At 45.6% G+C, this 19,122-nt stretch overlaps 2 protein-coding genes across 2 annotated transcripts; one reads left to right on the top strand and one right to left on the bottom strand.

Moving 5' to 3' along the window:
* The first annotated feature begins 327 nt into the window (after positions 1–327).
* Positions 328–4,562, top strand: LOC135673031 (plasma membrane ATPase-like). The gene is made up of 13 exons (XM_065181707.1): positions 328–616; positions 725–844; positions 945–1,043; positions 1,122–1,259; positions 1,333–1,974; positions 2,043–2,162; positions 2,244–2,366; positions 2,454–2,865; positions 2,948–3,462; positions 3,570–3,743; positions 3,816–3,998; positions 4,070–4,251; positions 4,335–4,562. Exons 1-13 carry the CDS (start codon positions 554–556, stop codon positions 4,429–4,431), a joined length of 2,868 nt encoding a protein of 955 aa, XP_065037779.1. The 5' UTR covers positions 328–553; the 3' UTR covers positions 4,432–4,562.
* A 2,932-nt stretch (positions 4,563–7,494) lies between these two features.
* LOC135673032 (sugar transport protein 7-like) lies at positions 7,495–9,806 on the bottom strand. The gene is made up of 4 exons (XM_065181708.1): positions 9,251–9,806; positions 8,833–9,152; positions 8,144–8,770; positions 7,495–8,081 (listed from the first exon to the last, which is right to left on the bottom strand). Exons 1-4 carry the CDS (start codon positions 9,405–9,407, stop codon positions 7,617–7,619), a joined length of 1,569 nt encoding a protein of 522 aa, XP_065037780.1. The 5' UTR covers positions 9,408–9,806; the 3' UTR covers positions 7,495–7,616.
* Between the last annotated feature and the right edge of the window lie 9,316 nt (positions 9,807–19,122).

The raw sequence follows: 19,122 nt of genomic DNA, 5'->3' as shown, positions 1-19,122 counted from the left end.
ATTAATTTATATTTAAGTATTTTAGGTTATTGATTCAAAGCTATCAAATTAATAAATCAATTAAAATTTCTATCATATTAACTGAGCACACATCAGTTGCTAAATCTTTTATCCAATACAACCTTAATCATATTATTTTAAGGTCATCAAATACCACATGAAACTTCGTCGTACCTCCGTTTTGTTCTTCGCTCCTCTTCTCACGCCGAGCCCGACACTTGCGCACCCGTCGAGCGGCAGCCCGCGAATGGAGATCTCCGGTTTGAGCTGCGAGCCCCACAACTGGGCCGCACCCTCTCGCAGTCACCACCACCCTCCCTCCTATAAGTACACGCCTGCCATCGCTTTCTACCTTCGTCGCCTTTGAACGCCTCACGAAGAGAGCCGCTCGTCTGCATCTATGCAGGCGAGAAAGAGAGGGAGAGAAAACTCGAGAGCATCCATATCTTTCGTGCTCTCCTCCCCCTTCCTCGTCTTATAGACGCTCGAAGCCCTCTTCTTCCTCCTCCTCAGCAAGCAGTGCAGCGCTGAAGGAAGGAAACAATAACGTAAGATGGCGACCGACGGCTACGGATCCATCTCCCTGGAGGAGATCAGGAACGAGACCGTGGATTTGGTTAGATCCTCTACCAAACTTCTGCTTGTTTGATTCCTGTTGGTTTGGTGCGTTGCGTACCGGACGTAGCAATGACCACTCCTCCTGCTTTTCTTCTGTTGTTTGCAGGAGAGTATCCCGGTGGAGGAGGTATTTACGCAGCTAAAATGTAGTCAGGAGGGGCTCACCACCGCCGAAGGGGAGCAGCGACTCCACATCTTTGGCCTCAACAAGCTCGAGGAGAAGAAGGTTCGTACTTGCTACATTGTTCTTCACCGTGCATGTATGTGTGTCGATCATCAGAGCTCACGCTCTCGATTGTCAATGTCCGTCTTGGAAACCACAACAGGAGAGCAAGTTCCTCAAGTTCTTGGGCTTCATGTGGAACCCCCTTTCTTGGGTCATGGAGATCGCCGCCATCATGGCCATCGTGTTGGATAACGGAGGGGTAAGTTCCATTCTGCTGTCTCCTCTTCCATCGTCTGTAGCATCGGAGCATCTGACGATGCATGGCTGCATTTCGCAGGGTGAGCCACCAGATTGGCAGGATTTCATTGGCATCGTCGTCCTCCTGATCATCAACTCCACCATCAGCTTCATCGAGGAGAACAACGCTGGAAATGCCGCGGCAGCTCTCATGGCCGGCCTCGCTCCCAAGACCAAGGTCTCGTTGCGTACATAGTTTACTTGACACACCACACGCAGGCTTATCGATCCAAATGGGTGACTTGGTACAGGTGTTGAGGGATGGGAAGTGGTCGGAGCAGGAAGCGGCGATCCTCGTCCCTGGTGATATCATCAGCATCAAGCTCGGTGACATCATCCCGGCTGATGCCCGACTCTTGGAGGGCGATCCGCTCAAGATCGACCAGTCCGCCCTCACCGGCGAGTCCCTCCCTGTGACCAAGATGCCCGGCAATGAGGTCTTCTCGGGCTCCACCTGCAAGCAAGGAGAGATCGAGGCCATCGTCATCGCTACCGGAGTGCACACCTTCTTCGGCAAGGCTGCCCACCTCGTCGACAGCACCAACAACGTGGGCCACTTCCAGAAGGTGCTGACGGCCATCGGAAACTTCTGCATCTGCTCGATCGCAATGGGGATGATCATCGAGATCATCGTCATGTACCCGATCCAGCACCGGCGGTACCGGGACGGCATCGACAACCTCCTGGTGCTGCTTATCGGTGGAATTCCCATCGCCATGCCCACCGTGCTATCGGTCACCATGGCCATCGGATCCCACCGGTTGTCGGAGCAGGGAGCGATCACCAAGAGGATGACCGCCATTGAGGAGATGGCCGGCATGGATGTGCTGTGCAGCGACAAGACCGGAACTCTCACCCTCAACAAGCTCAGTGTTGACAGGAACTTGATCGAGGTGATGCTTGCGCTGTGACTTTAGGTAAGTGATCGACTGATACTGATGTTTGTGAACGGCTGCTGCAGGTGTTTGTAAACGGCTTGGATAGGGACACAGTGGTCCTGTACGCTGCGAGGGCTTCTAGGGTCGAGAACCAGGACGCGATCGATGCTTCCATCGTCGGAATGCTGGCTGAACCTAAGGAGGTAATCCACTATTACCATGCTGCTGCAGCTTTAAACTTCCATGGTTCCAAGCTCTTTTGTTCACGAGATCCATGTTTGCAGGCACGAGCAGGGATCGAGGAGGTCCATTTCTTGCCGTTCAATCCGGTTGACAAGCGCACTGCAATTACCTACATCGACTCTAACGGCAAGTGGCACCGGTCGAGCAAGGGTGCGCCTGAGCAGGTGCGTGTTGGGTCTTCTCTGTATCTTTTGATCTTGTATCAACCATCATCCTCTTCAACCAGTGCCTAATCGTCTGCGTTGCTTCAGATCATTGACCTCTGCAACCTGAAGGATGATACTAAGAAGAAGGTCCATGCCATGATCGATAAGTTCGCCGAGCGCGGCCTTCGCGCTCTGGGTGTGGCGAGGCAAGAGGTTCCTGAGGCGAGCAAGGCGAGCGCCGGCGATCCATGGCAGTTCATGGGTCTCTTGCCCCTCTTCGACCCCCCGAGGCACGACAGTGCGGAGACCATCCGCCAAGCCCTCCACCTTGGTGTCAATGTCAAGATGATCACCGGCGACCAGCTCGCCATCGCCAAGGAAACAGGGCGGCGGCTTGGCATGGGAACCAACATGTATCCGTCCTCCACGCTTCTTGGCGAAAAGACCGACGACGTCACCGGCCTCCCCATCGATGAGCTAATTGAGAAGGCTGACGGCTTTGCTGGAGTCTTCCCCGGTAACGATACATCCCTGTTTGTGATGGGTCTCTTCACCTGCTTGCATTCACCTCGATCTCATGCTCGATGTTGATGTTTCAGAGCACAAGTATGAGATCGTGAGGAGGTTGCAGGAGAGGAAGCACATCTGTGGCATGACAGGAGACGGGGTGAATGACGCACCAGCTCTGAAGAAGGCCGACATCGGCATAGCGGTGGCGGACGCGACGGACGCTGCCCGTAGTGCCTCGGACATCGTCTTGACAGAGCCAGGGCTCAGCGTCATCGTGAGCGCGGTGCTGACGAGCCGTGCCATCTTCCAGCGCATGAAGAACTACACCATCTACGCCGTGTCCATCACCATCCGCATCGTGCTCGGCTTCATGCTCATCGCCCTCATCTGGCAATTCGACTTCTCCCCCTTCATGATCCTCGTCATAGCCATCCTCAACGACGGCACCATCATGACCATCTCCAAGGACAGGGTCAAGCCTTCCCCCTTGCCTGATTCATGGAAGCTCCGGGAGATCTTCGCCACCGGAATCGTCCTCGGTGCCTACCTCGCCATAATTACCGTCGTCTTCTTCTGGCTCGTTCATGACACCGACTTCTTCCCTGTGAGCAGCAGCGCCTACTCCGACCGCTTACCTGCCGCAAACCCACTGCATTCTCTTTCTTCCTTCCATTCCTTTTGATGAAACCATTGTCTTCTGCTTCGAAACAGGAGAAATTTGGAGTGAAGTCGATCAGGGACAACAACAACGAGCTGACGGCAGCTCTCTACCTCCAAGTGAGTATCATAAGTCAGGCGCTCATCTTCGTCACCAGGTCGAGGAGCTGGTCCTTCGTCGAACGCCCTGGTTTTCTGCTGGTCACCGCCTTCCTCGCTGCGCAGCTGGTAACCTCGCGCGTCTTCCTTCATCATAAGCTTCTCCTTTTCCAGACGTCGACATGATTCCCCTGGCTGTAGGTGGCCACCGTCATCGCCGTGTACGCGTCGTGGGGCTTCGCTAGGATCCAAGGAATCGGATGGGGATGGGCAGCGATCATCTGGATCTTCAGCTTGGTCACCTACTTCCCTCTCGACGTCCTCAAGTTCATTATCCGCTATGCTCTGAGCGGCAGGGCCTGGGACAACCTTCTCCAGAACAAGGTAAACCTTCAGCCGTCAGATTCCACTCCTCTCTTGACTGCTGATCTCACCGTCATCAAACCGCGACACAGACGGCATTCACCACGAAGAAGGATTACGGGAGGGAAGAGAGGGAGGCGCAGTGGGCTCTGGCTCAGCGCACCCTCCATGGCCTGCAGGTCCCGGACACCTCAGCCCTCTTCAACGACAATAACAGCTACAGGGAGTTGTCTGAGATCGCTGATCAGGCGATGAGGCGCGCCGAGGTTGCCCGGTAATAACCTGCACCAAACTAGAAAGACGACATCATTGAGCTTGTCAGCAAAATGTCGATTTGATGCAGTGCTTTTGTTGCAGGCTGAGGGAACTAAACACGCTGAAAGGGCACGTCGAGTCCGTGGTGAAGCTAAAGGGACTGGACATTGACACAATTCAGCAGCACTACACTGTGTGAAGCAAAAGACAAGGGGAATATGAATATGCCGCCATCGGGGTATAGAATTCTTGTGGTGTGCTGCAGACGGTGTTCTTACTAGGAGGAGGAATGACTGCATTTATGTGATGGTTTTTTTGAATTATCTCAAGAAGAAGTTTTGCCCAATATTCACGGTTGAAACACCTGCATCTCAGTTTCTGCTTGTTCATCTTGCACAGTATCTTTCTTTGATTCACGGTCCTGCCATTTAAACATCAAACAAGAAATCAAGGAATTTCTAAGAATAACAAATAACTGCATCAAACAGATGAAATAATATGGGATAATTAATACAAAAAAAAAACAGTCAGAGCTAAGAAAAATATATGAGTTAAATTGTATCTATATATATGAGATGGATTACAAACAAGCAAAGAAGATTACAAGATAAAATGAATTAATAATTTATACTGAGCGAAAAAAAAAGTGAATTTTCCAATATAGTTTAAAATTATTGAACGTTTCTATCGATATATAGCTTCATTCAGGCAGATGCCTCATCAGCTGTTTGCATATTCTGCTTCTATGATAAGAACCTAATCAAACAACTATGGTTTCCCGATTAAGATCTGTTAGCTTCTAAATTTGGAGAAAGGAAGATATTTTAAACTCCCTAGCATTTCTTCAGGTGCCTCAAACTTGATCCATTCTTCCATTTAAGGTTCTTTCCTGCACCTCAGTTGGTGTCCTGAAAAGTACATACAGAAATATCATTATTAGCTATCCTTTAGTGGATAGATAATGACCACTCTGAGAATGAGGAACTATCAAAAATTGTTTGCTACAGATGCAGCCTGCCGTCAGTTTCACAAGAAATCCTTCTAGGCAACATCAAATGAGTAAAAAAACAAAAACGAAGACCAATAATTGATCTCAAGAGAGTTCTAGTGTTATAATCTATGTATGAAAGGATTTAGCTTAGGAGGATCTATAAAGACCTTGTCATGGTGATTATTATATCATCTGAATGTCTGAAGGAATGATTGCTCCTGATGAAGGAGACCCATCTAGCGGGAAACAGAGTATGGACAGGTCGGGATCAGTCTGACCAGAAAACCTTGCGTTCAATTTTAGATGATGATATTGTGATATCGTATGTAGAAATCCTCTATTCTCTTCTTTGATCATGTTATTCTTCTCTTTCCTGTAAGTCATGATGTTCAATATTGAATCAGGAATCTTACTACTCAATCAAGATCTTTCTTGGTCTCATTGCTTTATTAATCATGATTAATCTAATTTTGCCAAATATGAGTATTGAGTTCCTTAGAGCCATCACTTACATGATAAGCTTTGGCAATGAAGAATATAGAACTAACGGTTTTAAGCAACTCGTAGACAGACTTGTAGAGTGTAGAGACATGTTTAACCTGTCAACAAATCTGATTGCTTCTGTATTAACATGTTTAACCTGTTAATTAATCTCTATACAGAGATCCTTAAAAAAGTGAAATTTCAGAGTGTATACCCAAACAAATTAAGTTGGAGCACTGATAGACCTTATAAGAATTCCTCATTCAACAAAACACATCTATTGCAACTTCTTAGTCATTGTTGCCTTTGTTATGGCTTGCTAACTTAAAAGGAGCCATCTCAGCAAGTATTCCAGAGATAGATCCAGCACCAACAAAGGAAAATAATACAAACAAGAAAATGGAATGTCATTGAGAAGTTGTAAACATGACAAAATAATACAACACAAAAAGGTGAAAGGTGTGGTTGAATTTTAAGTTTCCAGATTCTCCATCATAGCAAGATTTCTAGTTTCAAGGTATCCATTTTTCCAAAACCTTCCAAATAGCAAAAACAAACAATCAGAAAAGATACATACTTGGCACAATACAAGCAGTTTATCAAGTCTCCTATTGCTAGCTAAAAATACAAGAAATTAAGATAACAAGGAAAGAGATAGGAAAGGATCAAGTAATTGATAACAATGCCTTGGGTTTCAAAAGCTATATAACTTGGATATGTTTAAAGCTTTTTTAAAAAATGATCGTAAATATTTTAACAATTCAGTTTCATCATAAAATTTAATTGCATATGTTCCTTCCTGTTTAGAACATTACTTTCTTCATGGAAACATCTGAGATGCAAGTGTTAATGCCTTAGTTCTCTTAGCAAAACTCTTATTGCTTAAAAAATAAAATAAAATAAAAAGTCAAATCATTGTCAAAACAACTGTCATAGCAAAATCATCTGACTACCAGTTATGCTTCATCATAAGTTGCTACCAGTGACCAATCTGAAACCACTCAACTAATCTGTTTGTAGGTTGTATTACTAGTCATGCTTCCTCATAAGTTGCTAACAGTGACTACCACCTTCACAGAAGATAATCTAGTGTCACTAGTAAAGCATATAAAGAATACAAAATTCATCCTTTTTTGCGCTGTTAATAAGATTGGTGGACCAATTCACATGAATCTTTTATGTTCTCCATTGGTTAGTACATCAGGTTGGGGATTGAGAATTCCAAGAGCTAAAACGAAAAAGCAAGAGGAAGCCTGCACTGCAACATTATCCCAACTCTCTGATAAACTCAGTAGGATGAGAAGATGACTCAAAGGTCATACCTTTTCTCATATAGCAAAGCAGAAACGAGGCGGGCGAAGGTTTGGGGCTTCATATCCCTCTCCTCCCTCAGCTGAGACAGCCTGTGCCGATACACCAGCCGCAGTACCTTGACACCCCAGCAGCAACCACGCCATCAACGACGACGATGGCAACATCAACAACACAAAGTAGCACAACAAAGCCAAATCGAGAAAGAGGGAACGTCCAAGAGAGAGGTCAAATGACAGGGCTTGGTGCGGAGACCAGGGATGCCGACGGTCTGGAGGTTGACCCCGAGCCAAAGAAGGAGTTAGGGTTTCGATCAAATGCGTCCCGACATCGAGGAGGAGACGACCGCAACGGCCTAGCATGGCCTTCGTCGGAGTGGCAGGAACAGGGAGGATTTATTTGGGCCTTAAATGGGCTCCGGAACTTACCATCGAACAGATCACCTAATGCTTTATATATGCGTCTGCGCATTCTTAGTTGGACTTTAAGTGGGCTTCCTTGATGATTAATTTGTGTCACGATTCACGAATACATAATTAATGATAAAGATCTTATGCTAATCGCTCATTATAGTAATCCATTCACACAACACTCTTTCGTCAAGCTCCCAAGTCAGGCGACTCTGCCTTCGCTGCGCCACCCTCTTCCACTCCGATCGGTGGCATGACTCTTCTCCAGAACCAGTGCTTGCTCCAGAGGAGTACCATCTCTTCAATGGGCACCCCTTTGGTCTCCGGGAGGAGGACGTAGACGAAGATGGTCATGATGGTGATCCAGCCCGCGAAGAAGAGGAAGATTCCGAATTTGAAGGAACAGAGGAGGCTGAGGAAGGACTGCGCGATGGCGAAGGTGAAGAAGAGGTTCACGGAGACGGTGATGCTCTGCCCGGCCGACCTCGTCTCCAGCGGGAATATCTCGCTGGGGACAGTCCAACCTAGCGGCCCCCACGACCACCCGAAGGCGGCCACGAAGAGGCAGATGACGGCCACCACGATGATGGAGAACTCCTTGGAGAGCTTCTTGTCGTCGCCGAACTTGAGCCCCAGTATGATGGCCACAATGACCTGGTTGGTGCGGAAGGTCAATGTCGAGACTGATTCTTTCAGGTCAAGCGATTGAGATTTACCTGGCATATGATCATCTGTACGCCGCCGCCGATGAGCAGAGCTCTCCTCCCCCACCTATCGACCGTGGCGATGGAGACGAGCGTGGACGAGGCCAGCACAGCCCCTGTCAGGACGGACGAGTAGAGAGAGGCGTTGCCCCCGAAGCCCATGCTCTGGAACAGCACCGGCGCGTAGAAGAGTATCGAGTTGATGCCGGTGAGTATCTGGAACGTCGGCATGAAGATGGCCATGAGAAGCTGAGGCCGGTTCCGCCGCTCTAGTATGTTCCTGAAGGGGTGTTCGACGGCGTTCGCGACCTCGCTAGCTTCGATCATGTCCTGGAACTCGGCGTCCACGTCGCTGGTGCCACGGATCTTCTCCAGGACGCGGCGGCCTTTCTCGGCCCGCCCTTGCTCGATGAGGCTGTTCGGGGTCTCCGGGAGGAGGAGGCCCCCGATGGTCATCAGAAGCGCGGGCGCCGCCGCCAGCCCCAGGGAGAGGCGCCATCCCCACGGTTTGATCTTCTCGGTGCCGTAATTGATCATGTTCGCTGAGAAGATGCCCAGCGTCGTCGCAAGCTGGAACATCATGTTCAGTGCGCCGCGGAGGTGCGCGGGAGCCATCTCCGAGAGGTAGAGAGGGACAGCCTGAGGAGAACAGAGGAGGTGATTAGCCTGAGAAATCCAGCAGCAAAGGTTGATCCAAGTACCTGATTCCCGAAGCCAATACCAACACCAAGCATGATACGGCCCAGAAGCAGCATTGCCAGGTTGACGGCGGCAGCGTTGAGGGTGGCTCCGACGAGAAAGCTTGCTCCACCACAAACGATGCTAGCTCGGCGGCCGTACTTTCTGGTCACTGGGGAGGCGACGATGGAAGCAACGAGGCCGGCAAGGTAGAGTGAGGAGGTGAAGGCCGCGAGACCCTGGTTGTCGTACTTGCAGTAGTTGTTCTGGGATTGCAAGTTCTTCTTCCGGTACACCACAGGGAAGAACTTCTCGAGGAAAGGGTCCATGCTTGTAACACCTCCTGTGGTGGTGCAAGCACAAAGCAAGATCGAAGTTCGACCAAATCCCTCCGCGAATCGATATGATGGTGATGATAGCCATGGTGATACAAGGGCGTACCTGAGATGCCGATATCGTATCCGAAGATGGATCCCCCGACGGCGGCGACCAAGCAAGCCATGACCACGAACGGCGTCACCCTTCCCTTGTAATCCTTCGCCCTCTCCTTCGACACCCCCGCCGACCCACCGTGTACCATCACCCCACCCCCCGCCATCTCTCTCTCTCTCGCTCTCCCTCCCGCTACCTCTTCAAATTTCTTGCAGTTCTCCACCGAGAGAGGGCCGTATAGTCACGAAGGGTGTCTTCTTTGTTGTGCACTCTTTGCCTTCTAAGATAAAGACTTAAATTTAGTATAACGAAACCGAATACAACCGTTCGCTTTAACCGAAACATTAATATTGGAAGGTCAACTGTCCCTCCAAAGCAATAAGATTCGCTGGCCAGAGCGAAGGAAGCCAAGCGATTCGCAACAATATTTCCTTGACAGAACATATGAGAAGCTTATCCAGCGGCAATTTCGAGTCGTTCACAGAATACGAGATTTGTTGTGCACTTCTTTGACTTCCACCACTTTCCATTCTTCTTCACCGTCGTCTTGGTTACCTCCGTTCTTTCTTTGTGCAGTTTTGGGCAGATGAGATCTGAGAGATCATATCAAGATCACGATCCTCTAGTTCATCATTGAGACTTGCTAATGGGGAAAGCATCATCAATGTTGTATCTCTTGGGAATTAGAAAGTGTGTCAAGATAAGATAATACTCGCATGATTTGACCAAACAAAGCATCTCTTGCTTTTGTTTTGAGCACTGATCATCCCTGTAATAATCCTTCTCTCTCTACTAAGGAATTAAAGGTTTGAACTGGAACACCTGGCATCTCTTGCTTTCTCTTTTGACAATTCCTCGAGCGCAAAAGGAACAAAGGCTATAATTCTTCCAACTTTGCCGAGTGTTTTCCCTGCGTCCAACCGTGTGAGTCAAATCACTGAGCTACGTCAATATTCTGCATTTGATGACTGATTACTTCTGCAAGAACTGTTCACATCTGCTCGGAGTGGCTGCTTGGATAAAACAAGGCCACGTTAATGAATGGAGAACTCATGGCCGGCAGCGGCCACAGCATGTGGAGAGACGAGCTCGGGGAGTGCACACCGGAAGCTTTGTCAATGACTCGAGTATTATTTCTCCTTCCTCTCCCTGAGTTCCAAGTCGATTGGTTTGTGATCCAGAGTTTGGTTTGAAGTCAAGCAATGGGGTGAAAGAGAAGTCAAGAGGGGGTGGTTGGCTCTCACATCAGTATGATCTAAAGGTTCAGGTTTTGTTAATATATGATGTAGTTTGGTCATTGGTGTAATAAATTTAATATATTAAGGAAACTTAATATTTATACCAACTAGGATCTATTTATAATTAACAATTTTTTTAAAATTAAAATTATAAAATAATATTTTTTTAAAAAAAAAATATTTTTTCTAAGGTCTTAAGGTAAAAACTTTTACATTTCTTAATCCAAAGGACTTATATGTAATTATAAATCCTCAAGGGATCAAAATGTAAGAACCAACTTGATAGCAACCTGTTGTGGGAAACAACCTTGAGCCGTGGTCTCGGGGCCGACGCGGCTCGGTTCGAGTCTGGACGACAGGGATCTCTCCGGGGCGTTCCTCGAGCCCGCGGGGTCGGTCCGGTGCGATGGTCCGATCGGGACGGGGTCGTCGTGTCCTCCGGGCAAGAACTCCTCGTCCGCGTGCCCGGCGGGGACCCTCGGCTTCGCACTTGCACAAAGATCGGGCCGGGGTGCTCGGCCCGACCCCTCCGACGATCAAGTTAGCAGATGTGGAGGGGGTTTCAGAAGAAGAAGTGTTTTTGTCTGTCCCTTTTCTCCCCTTTTCCTCTGATGAACGAGAGAGTATTTATAGGGAAGCTTACTGTTGTTTGATGTGCCCGCCTGCAGGAGGCAGGCTGATAGTGTCTGACATAGGCGTTGGCGTGGCGTGAAGAACCGCGCCTGCGTAGGCGTTAATGTGCCTCGGCCGATGTTCTGGTTCGGTTGATCGAGCGCCGTCGCGCCGATCGAGGCATGAGGCGTCGGTTGACGTCGGCTGAGTCTTATCATAATTACTATACTCATCATATCCCCCCCCGGAAAGAAGCTATACGTCGGTCGTTATAATGGGAGTCCGAGGCATGGCTTTAGCTTTCAGACGGGTTGGCCGCGCAGGCGCGGTCTCGGGGAGCATGGAGCCGAAGAGCCGAGGAGCACGACGCAAGCGGGCTGGCCGCGCAGGTGTGTCTCGGGAACATGAAGCCGAGGAGCACGACGCAGGCGGGCTAGCCGCGCAGGTGTGTCTCGGGAAGCATGGAGCCGAGGAGCACGACGCAGGCGGGCTAGGCGCGCAGGTGTGTCTCGGGGAACATGGTGTCGAGGAGCTCGATGCAGGCGGGCTAACCGCGTAGGTGTGATCTCGGGGAGCATGGAGCCGAGGAGCACGACGCAGGCGGGCTAGCCGCGCAGGTGTGTCTCGGGGAGCATGGAGCCGAGGAGCACGACGCAGGCGGGCTAGCCGCACAGTTGTGGTCTCGGGCATCATGCGACCGAGGAGCACGACGCAGGCGGGCAGACCGCGCAGACGTGGTCTCGGGCGTCATGCGGCCGAGGGATATGGCAAAGGCCGAGAGACATGACTCAGGCGGGTAGGCTGCCCTGAGGTGGACTCGACAGTCTACGACCGAGGGACACGACTCAGGCGGGCAGGCCGCGCTAAGGTAGACTCGGGCAGTCTACGGTCGAGGGATGTGGCTCTGGCCGAGAGACACGACTCAGGTGGGCAAGCCGCCCTGAGGTGGGCTCGGCAATGCATGGCCGAGGGAAGTGGCTCGGGTCGAGAGACACAACTCAGGTGGGCAGGCCGCGCTGAGGTGGACTCGGGCAGCCTACGGCCGAGCCGTGTAGATTCAGAAAGGTTTAAGCTAGGGCCAACCGCGAGCCGAGAGGGGGTCAGGTAGATATTGAACCTTCGCTCAGAAGAGACTGAGGCAGGGCTTGGATTTCTTTTCATGAGGACTACATCGGGTAGCCACCGCGGGTGCATTGCCTCTCTTATGGAGCCCGCGGTCGGAGGTCGTCCCTTCTCCTCACGGCCGCCCAGGCCTCGGCTGCGATGTACCAGTTAGCCCGCTAGAGCATCTCTGGCACCGTAGTGGGAGGTTGCTCCGCGAGGGACCAGAGGAATCTGGAAGGTCGCAGGCCTATCACAAACGCTTGCACTAACAAAGAGGGGTGAGTGTCCGACAAGCCCCGGATTTGCGTGGCAAAGCGATCCACAAAATGTGAGAGGGGCTCATCCTCCTTTTGTTTGAGTCCGAGGAGCAGTGTTGCGGAGGGCTTTGGCCGTGCATAGGCTACGAAGTGGAGCTCGAAGTCCTTGGCGAGCTGGCCGAAGGAAGCAACCGTTCCCGTCTTCAAGCTGCCATACCACGCGTGGACCGACCCTCTTAGAGTGGTAGGAAACGCTCTGCACATCAGGGCATCAGAGGTTCCGTATAGCGTCATTTAGGCGCGAAAAGCAACTACATGGTCCGCTGGGTCAGTGGAGCCATGGTAAGCGTCTAGAGAGGGGAGCTGGAAGTCCGGGGGGACTGTCAGATCCCGTATCTCGGGTGAGAAGGGAGACCCTCGGTGTGTGTCCTCCCCAAGCTCTCCCTTGGACTTGCAAACCTCTTCCTGCACCTCGTCGAGTCGCTGGCTAACGAAGCGCAATTGGGCCCGCAGGGAGTCCGAGGAGAGTGCCTCGGGTTCCGGGCGACCGCTTGGGTTTGCCATCACTGGATCCCCGAGTGGGGCCGATCGGACCCGAGGCGAAGTGGGGGGCTCTAGTAGTGTCATGTGGGCCCGAACGAGCGCCTCGCGTTGTCGTAGTGGCTCGATTGCGGGCGGGTGCGCCGGATGAGAAACGAGCGGGATAATGGTTTGCACCATTTCCATTAGAGCTCGGACTTGACGGGCGAGGTCCTGAAAGGCCTCGGGTGACACGGGCGTTGAGTCGGCTGGGGCGCCGTCGGGCGGCGACAAGCCCGGGTCGTTGAATATTCGCCAATATCGTTCGGAGGTCGTGGCGGGGTGTTCGTCACGATGATCTCCGTGCGGGGGATGTTCCCCTGAGGCTTCGGTCGGGTGTGACCTCTCAGCCGTGGGCTCATCTGAGCCGCTCGGGTGATCACCCGATATTCTGGGCCCTTCCTCTAGCGCCAATCTGTTGTGGGAAACAGCCTTGAGTCGTGGCCTCGGGGCCGACGCGACTCGGTTCGAGTCCGGACGATGGGGATCTCTCCGGGGCGTTCCTCGAGCCCGTGGGGTCGGTCCGGTGCGATGGTCCGATCGGGACGGGGTCACCGTGTCCTCCGGGCAAGAACTCCTCGTCTGCGCGCCCGGCGGGGACCCTCGGCTTCGTACCTGCACAAAGGTTGGGCCGGGGTGCTCGGCCCGACCCCTCCGACGATCAAGTTAGCAGATGTGGAGGGGGTTTAAGAAGAAGAAGTGTTTGTGTCTATCCCTTTTCTCCCCTTATTCTTTGATGAACGAGAGGGTATTTATAGGGAAGCTTACTGTTGTTTGATGTGCCCGCTTGCAGGAGGCAGGCTGATAGCGTCTGACATGGGCGTTGGCGTGGCGTGAAGAACCACGCCTGCGTAGGCGTTAATGTGCCTCGACCGATGTTCTGGTTCGGTTGACCGAGTGCCGTCGCGCCGATCGAGGCGTGAGGCGTCGACTGACGTCGGCCGAGTCTTATCATAATTACTATCCTCATCACAACCTATTTGTAATTAATAATTATTTAGAAATTAAAATATAAATTTAGACTTATTAATATCAAAACCAACCTAATCTTCTATACCAACAACATTAAAACCCTTTGTTGTAATATGACCAGATAGAATAATTGATCCATGGATTTGTTGTCTCAATCATTGACTCAAAATACTTGATAAGTCAATGATAAAATATATTAATTAAATATTTTTTTATGTGAGACCGATGATATTATTGCAGCATATCTGATCATTCATTATTTCTACCACTAGTCAATATTTGGTTTTGTTTAACACTTTCATGAAGCATGACCCTTACACTTTGCAAATAAATAGCATCAATAGTATGCCATCACCGTAACCAGGTTCAGCAAACATATACCTCCAATGTAACTTAGATCAGCTCCATTCAAGGATTGTGATATGAGCAAACATATTACTTCATGCACTCTTTTTAAGTATGCAAACAGTTTTACCATCTCTGTATCATAATCTCGAAAATTATCATCCTACCTCCCTGATATGGTCTAAACCTAAATATATAAAAGTATCCGAAGTGGTACCAAGATGATTCTGAAGTGGCTATGAGGTGGGGGCATCGAGCTCTCGAGGCATCGATATTGGGAGAGATTTTTTGACTCAATCCCTCTAATTCTCAAGTCAGTTATTGAGGACTTAGTGAGTATTCATTTTTTCAGGAAGAGAACCTCCTGTCGAAGCGCCAAGAATTACCTTTTATACCACATCTTGGAGGAGATAACTCGTAATTACCTCGACGTCCTCTCTCTAGCATTTTGTACATGTGGGCGACAGTTCTAAATGGTTTGCCTTGGACTTTTAAATAAACTATATTCATTAAGCATGATCCTTGTCATATCTTGTGAGCTCTTATTCTTTCTCTTAACAACTCTATTTTATTACAGATTTATTCAAGTGAAAAATTATGATTATACCCATTTAAATCATAAAATTCTTAAAAAATTATAATTTTTAAATTCACCACCATGATCAATATGAATAGAGAAAATCATAAAAACTTTTTCATTTTAAACTTATTTATAAAATTTAATAAATTATTTAAAATAATTATGTTTATATGTTAAAAAGTATATTCAAGTATATATACAATAATTATTAATAATCATAAAAGCATATTTGCTATCTCCTAGACTTATGATATCAATTAGTCTAAATAAATTCATATGAATTAATTATAATGGTATAGATGTACTTACTTAATTTTTAGGTTTGAAGCTAATCCATATATGTTTTCCTAGTTGGCACGCATCACAAATTTTATCTTTAACAAATTTAATTTTATGTATTTCTCTCACAAGTTTTTTAGTTCCAATCTATAAAATTAATTTCATACTAATATATCTTGGTCTCCTATACCATAGCCATACATCATCATTCAAAATCAAAAAACAAATTACATCATGAAAATCAATAAAATCAATACTATAATATTATCACTTCTTAAAGCTATCATAGATTTATCAGTATTTGACATTTTTATGATGCAATCATGAGATTCAAATCTAATATTATATCTCTTATGACAAAGTTGGCTAATGCTTATTAAGTTATGTTTTAAATCATCTACTATAAATATTTTTTAAAATAAAATATTTAATTTGTTACTAATATTTTTAATGCTAATGATTTTTCTTTTATTGTTATCTCTGATGGTAATATATCCTTCATCTCGGCAATGAGCTTTGAGAAGTTTGTAGGATCTCGGGTCATATGCCTTGAATATTTATTATGCATCTTTTACTCCTAGCTCTTTTTAGAGACATATCTACAAAAAAAAATATATATTTATTCTAGGTACCCATTTAACTTTAGGTCCTTCATTGTTAGATCTACCTTTTTTTTTTCTTTTAGCTTCAAATTATTTATGGTTCATTTAGGAACTCAAACTAATTTAAAATGATTATATTTTTTAAAAGAGCATGTGTAAACATAATGACCAAACTTTTCATAAAAGTTGCATTTAGCTTTAGGAGGAATATATAGTGTAACTCCTTTTATAAATTTAATTGGCTTTCAATGTATGCTCCTACTTGTGAAACCAATACCTTTTTTTCTAAATACACAATCTTGCTTAGCAAGAATCACATTAAAAGATATTTTAAATTTTAAATTTTTTTACTATTTATCATGGAAATATATTTTCCTTTTTAAGTGATTATATTACATCATTATTATCAGTAGACTCCAGTAATATTCTAGTTGTTCATTCATGACAAGTAAGATATTCTTTATATTTTTCAAAGCATATAATTCTAGTGATTTTTTAACTAACTTATTTTTAAGTTTAAGATTAGATGATTTTAAATCTTCACATTTAGTGCCAGAAGTATAAGATGTTGACATATAATTGTCATGTTTATTTTTCAATGTATCAAATTCATTAGCGAGTGAAATATGATCCCTTTTTAGCAAGCTTTATTTTTTATCAATCATTTTAAATTCATCATATAAATTATGAAATACTTCAAGTAATTCATCTTACGAAAAAGAAGTTTCGAGAGAGTCAAATACCTTATTATTGAAAGTCATTAAAGCATAATTTATTTATTTTTTATCATGTAATTTGTATATTATTTCATAGGTCATTAAGATCCTATAAGTTCTTTAAAAAGAAGATTATTCAAGTCTGTAATTTTTTGGATTATCGTTATCTTTGATCCCAACTTTAAATCTTGCTCACCAATTTAAGATTAGTATAGTTTTTACCAAGGGCTTTTAATCTATTGACAACATTTGTAAAACAGGTGTATATGTCACTAAGAGATTCACTTGATTTAATTTTGAATAACTCATAATTATAAATAAGAAAATTGATTTTAGATTCATTTACACCGTCAGTTCCTTCATGTGTGACTTCAAAGATATGTCATGCACGATATCACAAGTAGTTTACTAATCTTGAATTGGTTTTATAGGCACACCAACATCAAGAAAAGTTTCACGATTCGATCCCTATGACATTCAAGTCAGTTACTGAGGACTTATTGGATATTCATTTTTGGGAAGAGAGCTCCCCAATGAAACATTGAAAATTACCTTTTATACCACGTCTTAAGGAGACACAACCCATAATTGCTTCAATGTCCTCTTCTTGACATTTTGTTCATATGGGTGACAAAAGAGACAACCCCGAATAGTATGTCCTGGACTTCTATCTATGCAGGCAAACGTGGGAGAGTGAGTTAGATCTCTCTCCTTCCACGATAACTTCCATACGACGCTTATATATCGAAATGTTGACTGTTCGTTAATATATTCATTATCAATCTTCGTACTTTTTTTTTTTTTACAATGACAACCACAAAGAATACAAAACCCAACACCAAACATTCATACACAGAATCTGTAACCAGAAAATTTGTAACAAATGAATGTGTTGTGGTGACAAGTTTGAATAAACATATTCTTGAACAACAATCACAGAACAAACTACTGCATTGACATTAATATATTGTTGCATACTATTCACTGTTACATGTTTTAATGAGCATAACTCCATTTCAATGAGATTTATTTGATGCATGGAACTATATATTCATACCATACCAGATGCACTTTCTTTTGTGATTATAAAAACAGAAAAATAGTTATTTTATAATGAATTTGCTCTTGTCTTGAACTACAAGATTCATCTGTAACATATTAATGCTTTGTAGTCATGTCAATGAGGCTGATCATAAACAGCTTAATGGAGTTTTTTACCTCTTAGGTTGTCCAGAGAATTTCTCGTACATACTTGACCCTTACTAGTAGGCAGAAGCTGTCATAAATTTCAGAACTTGCAGAATCCATACTTAGAAACATATATGAGGATTGAATAAGGTGATAATAGCAACAAAATTCTCATAAATAGTTATATAAAAGCTAGTTTTGCCAAGAGATAAACATTTCCAGACTAATTACATTCTACCATTTAGGTCATTTGAATTAGGTGTGGGTTGTATGTTTATATTGGCATCAAACAATTGCATTTAGGACCATGCAGCAGCATACAAAATGTCCAAAGAATTGATGTTGCAGATTTCCTATGAGGAACAGAAAAATGCTGATGCCACAAGTTCTGTAGCTGCTGACAGCAGCAGGCATCTGAACTCGAAGGTTCGATTGGGTTGTTTTCCTTCTGAAGAAAACGAAAGGAAAAACTTCTATTAGTCGAAAAAAAGGATGATAGAGGGATAGGAAATGAGCCTGCTTCACCAGAGTCATGAAAAAATGAGAGGACCAGAGGTTCTAGCAAAAAAAGTCAGATCATGATCTTTCGGAGATCAAACACAATATGACAGAAGGAAATCAGAATGAAGACAAACTTGGATCATCGACTTGTTGCATTAATTACGGATTCTGCATGCAGTGTTTCTGGCTCAATCGGGTTGTTTAATCCAGATAATAGCCCTCGTGAAAAGAGAACAGAAGTACAAAGCTCGAATGCATACCTGAACTCAAAGGTCTCAGCTACAGGAGCAGAAAATGTCCTTGCTGTAGAATGCTTCATACAGGCCATCAAGAATAGAAGCGTGAAGCTTCGTGAATCTGGATATCTGTACATGGTCATGCTTCCAGAGTTTTATATCCCAAGTCCACATCAAAACACTGAAAGGATAGCAGGCTTAGACCTAAAATTTTCCAAAATTGCAAGATCATGCAGTGTAAACTGCCAATTCTTTTAGCCACCTGAAAATTATTATTTAGTGATGGAACTTTGAATCCTTTACTGTTGTCATTTTCCAATTAGTGTCACCTCCGAGAATAGTGAAGGCTAGTTATAATACAAGCAACTTCTTGGAAACAATAAACAAAATGCCATTTCATTTCATTTACTTGTTTAGGAATAGCTGCCAGGTTTCTAAGATGTACTGAATATGAATAAGTCAGCAAAAAAGCTATCAAATGAATGATACTAATGCAGAAGACAAACATGATGAGGTCTTCATGCTACAGAGTTCACAAAAGAACCAACCATAATGACAGTGCAGTAGAACAAATGAAACAAAAATGAGCTTTAAAGATTTGCAGTTACTGAGCTCAAAGATCTGTATGCTACATACAAAACGTAAGGAACTACAGGAGTTAAGAAATTTAGA

The sequence above is a fragment of the Musa acuminata genome, chromosome BXJ1-5 (assembly GCF_036884655.1).
Source record: "Musa acuminata AAA Group cultivar baxijiao chromosome BXJ1-5, Cavendish_Baxijiao_AAA, whole genome shotgun sequence".
In the NCBI taxonomy this organism is placed as follows: domain Eukaryota; kingdom Viridiplantae; phylum Streptophyta; class Magnoliopsida; order Zingiberales; family Musaceae; genus Musa; species Musa acuminata.
This window is presented reverse-complemented; position numbering and strand designations above follow the sequence as displayed.

Excerpts from the sequence above, each read along its gene's own strand:
- LOC135673031 (XM_065181707.1), top strand. The coding sequence starts at position 554 with ATGGCGACCGACGGCTACGGATCCATCTCCCTGGAGGAGATCAGGAAC. Across the intron at positions 1,975-2,042 it reads TTGACAGGAACTTGATCGAG|GTGTTTGTAAACGGCTTGGA; the intron begins GTGATGCTTGCG and ends CGGCTGCTGCAG. Across the intron at positions 4,252-4,334 it reads AGGCGCGCCGAGGTTGCCCG|GCTGAGGGAACTAAACACGC; the intron begins GTAATAACCTGC and ends CTTTTGTTGCAG.
- LOC135673032 (XM_065181708.1), bottom strand. The coding sequence starts at position 9,407 with ATGGCGGGGGGTGGGGTGATGGTACACGGTGGGTCGGCGGGGGTGTCG. Across the intron at positions 9,153-9,250 it reads ATACGATATCGGCATCTCAG|GAGGTGTTACAAGCATGGAC; the intron begins GTACGCCCTTGT and ends GCACCACCACAG. Across the intron at positions 8,771-8,832 it reads GTATTGGCTTCGGGAATCAG|GCTGTCCCTCTCTACCTCTC; the intron begins GTACTTGGATCA and ends TGTTCTCCTCAG.